This window comes from Danio aesculapii, chromosome 1 (assembly GCF_903798145.1).
Source record: "Danio aesculapii chromosome 1, fDanAes4.1, whole genome shotgun sequence".
In the NCBI taxonomy this organism is placed as follows: Eukaryota; Metazoa; Chordata; class Actinopteri; order Cypriniformes; family Danionidae; genus Danio; species Danio aesculapii.
Genome location: NC_079435.1, coordinates 35,542,915 through 35,549,953, shown reverse-complemented (window position 1 = coordinate 35,549,953; position 7,039 = coordinate 35,542,915). Strand labels below are relative to the sequence as shown.

Sequence of the window (7,039 nt, the reverse complement as noted above, 5' to 3'; positions counted from 1 at the left end):
ATAGCGCCTATGGTTGTGGCATCTGTCCACATATATATTTTTTGTAAAATGATTCAGGCTTGTCCAGATGTGCCTTTGCATACCTCAAACATCTCTTCTTGTTGGCAAAACACAGAAAAGTCTTCTCCTGCATTACCTTTCCATTGAGCTTATCTTTGTGAAGAGTTTGCACTATTGTGACATGATCTACAATGACATTATTAGCAGCAAAATGTTCCTGTAGCTCTTTGGAGGTGGTCTGTGGTTTGTCTGTGACCATTCTAACCATTCTTCACCTTTGCCATACAGATTAATTTTTTTTTGGTCTAGCACATCTTTCCTTCACAAGAACTGTTCCTGTGGCCTTCCATATCCATTCATATCTGTAGTGGATGTCAGAACCGCAGAAGCCAATACTAATTTATCAACGTCACTTTACAGCTATGATTTGAATAATTCTCTAGCATAAATTTCTAGTGTGATTTTGCTTACATTTTAAGATTATAAGACTGAACGTGACATGACATGCCATGTTATATGCAATGTGATATCTCCCTGCAGTATTAAAATCTAAAGCATTTCTCTGTTTCTATCGAAATATCACAATAATTACCCCCGAAAAAAGCAGCGTAATCATTAGCAGATTGCTTTTGTGTTTGCAATAAGGAAGAACACTAAGCACATGCGGGCATTTCTTCTTTTTTTCTGTCAACACAACACACATTCCTGATATGCGAGTCCTATCTCACACTCAATACACTACAATTATATGGTATAAATACAGCACTACAACATGCAAAAGAGAGAGATCGACTTAGAATATCACTTACCAGTTTAATAACGATTTGATAAGCTGTAGTTAGAAATGACGCCGTTTAATCTTTTAAGGGTTTTTTATGCGGTTCTATCGCCATCTTGTGGATAGATAACGTCAACCATCTTTGGCTAATGACCACCGACGTGCTGTCTCTCAGAAATTATAAATATTTTGAAATAGGCACTATTCTTATAAATAAACTGCATAGTTGCAAACTTAACAACTACATTCTTGACTAAAAAAAGCCTCAAAAGTACATTATGTTGTCCAAAAGCTTCAAAGTTTGTCAAACTGTAGAGTGTCTCTGCTTGTCGCTGTATGTAGGCGGAGTAATACACAAGGTTGAAGGGTGAGGAGGCTGGTCCAGTGCTGTTATTGCAGAATATCACACGGCTACCAGCCAATCAGATTGGAAAACCAGACAGAAGTGTTGTATTAATATATATTTTAAATTACTTTTAATTCAAGTTAACAAAAAGTTTTGGCTTAATGTTTTTCCTCAGTCCTTTCATCAGCTATGATACAAAATAGATTTTGAAAATTATTTTCACATTACTTTCTTTTTTTTCTCCAGAGTAAGTGACTTCTGAGAATTAATGTAAACATGGATATAAGAACCCAAATAAACACATCTGAAGACGGAACCCTGAGCCAGCTAAATCAGTCCACAAACTGTTGCGCACCAGACACTGCTGAAGTTGATGGAGTCTTACTGGATGGTCTGGAAGACAGTACAAAACTGGTGGGTGTTCAAGTGATCTTGATTTTGGCTTACAGCACCATCATTTTTTTTGGCATGACCGGGAACTCCTTGGTCATATATGTCGTATACAAGTTTCGCAATTTACACACGGTGACTAACTATTTCATTGTAAACTTGGCTGTAGCAGACTTGCTGGTAAACACATTGTGTTTACCTTTTACTTTGATGTACACACTCTATGGAGAGTGGAAATTTGGACAGGTGATGTGTTACCTATTGCCGTACGCGCAAGGCTTAGCAGTCCACGTTTCAACCATCACACTTAACGTTATAGCACTGGACAGATACCGTAGCATCGTCTACCACATGGAAACCAAGATGTCCAAAGACATGTGCGTAGTTGTCATCGCCATCACTTGGGTGGCAAGCGCGATCCTTGCTAGCCCTCTTGCTATTTTCCGTGAATATGTGACCTTTGACCTTTCGCCTGAGCAGACGATTCAAGGTTGTGCAGAAAAGTGGCCTGGAAGTAGCACAGATGGAACCATCTACAGCATCGCCATGTTTTTTCTACAATATGGCCTGCCGTTGTCTATCATTTCATTTGCGTACACTCGGATTTGGAACAAGCTAAGAAATCATGTCAGCCCTGGCGGTGGCCGCAGCGACCGCCATCAACGAAGACAGAAAACAACAAAAATGCTTGTAGCTGTGGTAGTGGTCTTCACCGTTAGCTGGCTGCCATTTCATGCCTTCCAGCTTGCTGTGGATATCGACAGCAGTGTATTGGAAATGAAAGACTTCAAATTGCTCTATACAGCTTTCCATATTGTGGCCATGTGCTCCACTTTTGCAAATCCTATCCTCTATGGTTGGATGAATAGGAACTACAGAGGATCTTTTGTTGCTGTGTTCAAGTGTGGAAGGTTAAATAATGGAATGAGAAGGGTTTGCAGCAGTGAGGCAGTAAGGGAAAAATGTACACGTAATATGGAAAACACAATCAGTATTGCCCTTACACAAGAAAACACACTTGTGTGATGGCTGCTTGGTTTCTGAGATATCAAAATGTGAACATAACAATGACAAAAAATGTAAAAAGTCTACGTAAAAGGAAGATTGTAAGTAAATTTGAAGTTATGAGACAATTGTAGTAAATTTGTGGCTTGTGTTGAAATGCTGTTTTTTTTGTTCATTCATTTATTTTATTTCCTGCTTAGTCACTTTATTAATCTGGGGTCGCCACAGCAGAATGAACCGCCAACTTATCCAGCATGTTTCACGCAGCGGATGCCCTTCCAGCTGCAACCCATCACTGGGAAACATCCATACACACTTATAAACTACGAAAAATTTAGCCTACCCAATTCACCTATACCACATGTCTTTGGACTTGGGGAAACCAGAGCACCTGAAGGAAACCCACACAAACACAGGGAGATGCATTTTTTGTTACAGTGTTTAATTATGTTTAAATTTGTGTTTACTACTCAATTTCCCTAAGGGGTCACCACAGTGGAATGATCTGTCAATTATTCTGCCACACATTTTACAGGCAGATGCTCTTTACACCCCTACTCATCCCTTGGAGTGAACTAAAAGCCCTTTCACACCAAGGTTGATAACTATAAAGATAACTATAAAGACATTGTTTAAAAAATCATTCCGAATGTAAAACAACAGCAGAGTTCAGAACACAGCTATAATGATAAAGATTTTGAGAAACAATATCGTTGGGATCAATTACAAAATAAAAACAATGACAGCCAGTTATTTTCAGTGAAATATAAAGCGCCTGAGCAATTCAGTACTACAGATAACATAGTGGAAAACTCACAGTTTGATGTTAAACCCTCTTTTCTGAGATTATTTAAAGGTAATGACTATCTTGGAAACAGTTGGTTATACCATAGCAGAAATGTATAAAAATGTACATGGAAGCTATACAAGCCAGGTTAGCAAAAAGTTCTAGAGAATGTTTATTCCTGTGGTTACTAAATTCCCTGTTTGATTAGATAGATTACATGTGCTGGATTCACTGGACAGATGAGCTAAAAACGTAGCACGCAGAGGAATTCTGTTTACAAGGGGCAATGGAAAAAGTAAAGTATAAACTAAATAAAAAATACAGATTGTTATTGTTTGCTGGTGTAAACGTAAATATAGTTATTAAATTTTAAATTGAACTAGTTATCGTCCTTAACTTGTGCAACTCCCAGTGCTGGAAAACACCCACTCACTCACTCACTCACCCACTATGGCCAGTATACTTGGTCCAGTTCTATACTGCATGTATTTGGATTGTGGGGGGAAATAATGTACCCAGAGCAAACCCAGAGGGAGAACATGCAAACTGCTTGGGACTTGGGACCTTCTTGATGTGAGGCCATGTAAATACCCTATGATCTATAAAGATAATAATGGAGAAAGGGATCTCACATCGAGTATATTCTATTTTTTTTTTGTAATTCTTAAAAAACTAAAAATAAATAAATATATATATACAGTTAAAGTCAGAATTATTACCCCCCATCCCCCCCTCGTTCAATTTTTTCCCCCAATTTTTCTTTAACAGAGAGATTTTTTCAACACATTTCAAACATAAGAGTTTCAATAACTCATTTCTAATAACTGATTTATTTTATCTTTGTCATGATGACAGCACATAATATTTGACGAGGTATTTTTCAAGACACTTCTATACAGCTTAAAGTGACATTTAAAGGATTAACTAGGTTAATTAGGTCAACTAGGCGGGTTAGGGTAACTAGGCAAGTTGTTGCATAAAGATAGTTTGTTTTGTAGACTATTGAAAAAAAAAAGCTTAAAGGGTTAATAATTTTGTCCTTAAAATGGTTTTTAAAAGATAAAAATGATTTTATTCTAGCCGTAAAAAAACAAATAAGACTTTCAGAAGAAAAAATATTATCAGACATACTGTGAAAATTTCCTTGCTCTGTTAAACATAATTTAGGAAATATTAAAAAAAGAAAGAAGTCAGAATTATTAGCCCCCTAAATTATTATCCCACCTGTTTATTTTTCCACCAATTTCTGTTAAACGGAGAGAAGATTTTTTCAACACATTTCTAAACGCAATAGTTTTAATAACTCATTCCTAATAACTGATACATTTAATCTTTGCCATGATAACAGTAAATAATATTTTAGTAGATATTTTTCAAACTTAAAGGGACATTTAAAGGGTTAACTAGGGTTAAGGTTAACTAGACAGGTTAGGGTAATTAGGCATGTTATTGTATAACGATGGTTTGTTCTATAGACTATTGAAAAAAAATAGCTTAAAGAGGCTACTAATTTTGACCTTAAAATGGTTTAAAACTGGTTAAAAATTTTTTTTTTTATTATTTAAAACTGCTTTTATTCTACCTGAAATAAAACAAAGACTTTCTCCAGAAGAAAAAAATATTATCAGACATACTTTGAAAATTACTAAAGAAAGAAAAAATTCTGACTTTTACTATATATATATATATATATATATATATATATATATATATATATATATATATATTTATATATATAGATAGATAGATAGATAGATAGATAGATAGATAGATAGATAGATAGATAGATAGATAGATAGATAGATAGATAGATAGATAGATCTTTGTGTGTGTTACTTAAAAAAAAAAGATTAGCAAAATAGAAACAAAAGTGCAAGCTGGAAGTAAATGTTTCCATCCTCTCTTTCTCACTCATCTTGTGCATGAAACTTAACACACCATCAAAAGAATGAAAAGTTATGTCTGGCAGTTCAGAAAGTTATTATTAAATTCTTTCAAACTGATTCAGTTTCTGTAGAGAAATAAGTAACCCTAATCACTTTTTTGCACAAGTTTAATTGATTTTTGTTTATTGAAAATAATTGAGGAATGATAAGAAGATTGATGTCTAAATTTAGGGGGTAGTGAATGACGTCCTGGATGGCTAAAAATACAAGATAAGCATTTAATGGATAAATAAAGGTTTTTTCATGTTCAGTTCAGCATGTCACAGGAAATGCTGTGCATAATTAAATGGCACAGTATTCACTGTAAGAATAAATTATGAATTGATTCTTAATAAAAATTAAAAGTGATCATTTCAAATAGTGAGTAGTGACTTTTTTGTCTTTGATGTTTGTTTAACATTAACCCCCACACACAATCCATCATATACTTACATATGTGTTTTTCACCAAACTGTTTACATTTATTTGTCATAAATAAAACATGACTTAAACAAATAAACATTACAAAATCTATGACATTTTATGTCATAACAATATACTAAATATTGTCAGACTGCCTAGCACTCTGTCTCCAAACCCTGAAAGTCGGAAACAGGTTTTACAGAAATATAATGCAAAAATTCACAGTGTAACTCAATATAGTATTTTCATTGGGCAGATAGGTAAGAAGCCAGCTGCTTTCTGTTTTAGACTCCCCATGTCTCACAGGTAATTAGGTTTCATAGCCTCTAATACTGCACAATGTTCACAATAAGATCTAGCATCACAAGCTATGAAATACTGGACTATTTTGATTCTAAGGTCTGGTTGGCAGTTGTCTCTGCTTGTATCTTATGGAGATTTATGTTCCATATAAACTGAACAATGACCGTGTGCTATGACAGCTTCTATTATTTATAATTATAAGTTCATCTTTTTAATCATAAGTAATACGGACCCCCTCCACTCCCCCACTAGACTAGCCTGCATACCCTAAAACAATGAAGAAATATGGTTTACAAATGGAACTTAGTCCATCAAGATCACTATTCCTAATTGTGATAGGCACTGGCTCATGAAAGATCAATCAGCTGACAGGAACAGAGCAATCAATACTCGCTGAGCACAAGAGAACAACATAAAAATAGAATGTGAGGGTCTCAGAGTATTGATCCTGTCAATTACCGTCCTGCCCGTCCTTAAATGTCCCAAAAGCAACTAGTATTATATCTACAATTCACAATTGAATTCCTGTCTCTGAACAAAACTATTTATCTACAGACATCTCGCTGCATTAGGGATTTTATTTCAAGCAGATGGCTTTTAGTCTCAAAGCTTCAGAATGTGCATTAGCGGTGGTGCCATCTCATTGTCATTCTTTGCAGGTTTGCTTATATATCCCACAATAAATGAACATCAAAGAAATGACCATTTCTTGCAGGCTTACTGTGACAGAATATGTTAAAAGCTAGTTCCTATATCCCTTAGTTCTTTGTGCATGGCAAATTTACATTGCTCTGGTTTTAAAGGTAAAATATGTATGTTTTTTCATTAAAATATCCAAAAAAACATTAGAACAGTGTTATATATTTTGCTGACTATTGTGCTTAAATTACCCTAAATGTTTTGAATAATGTTCAAATACAAAGAAATACACGATTTCAATGTCCTTTTTCACCCTGCTAATGACATCATCATACAGCCTTGCTTTGCAGTTAGGTGTTATAGTAAATAGGGAAACTCCAAAGATACTTGTTTGTGTGCATGTTGTTAAACTACACTAAGCAGAATTATAACATAAAATTAAA

General features: G+C 34.9%; 1 protein-coding gene across 1 annotated transcript; it reads left to right on the top strand.

The window, feature by feature from the left end:
* The first annotated feature begins 1,400 nt into the window (after positions 1-1,400).
* On the top strand, positions 1,401-2,540 carry npy2r (neuropeptide Y receptor Y2). Its single transcript, XM_056479558.1, has one exon. The coding sequence runs from the start codon at positions 1,401-1,403 to the stop codon at positions 2,538-2,540; it is 1,140 nt and encodes a 379-aa protein (XP_056335533.1).
* Positions 2,541-7,039: the final 4,499 nt, after the last annotated feature.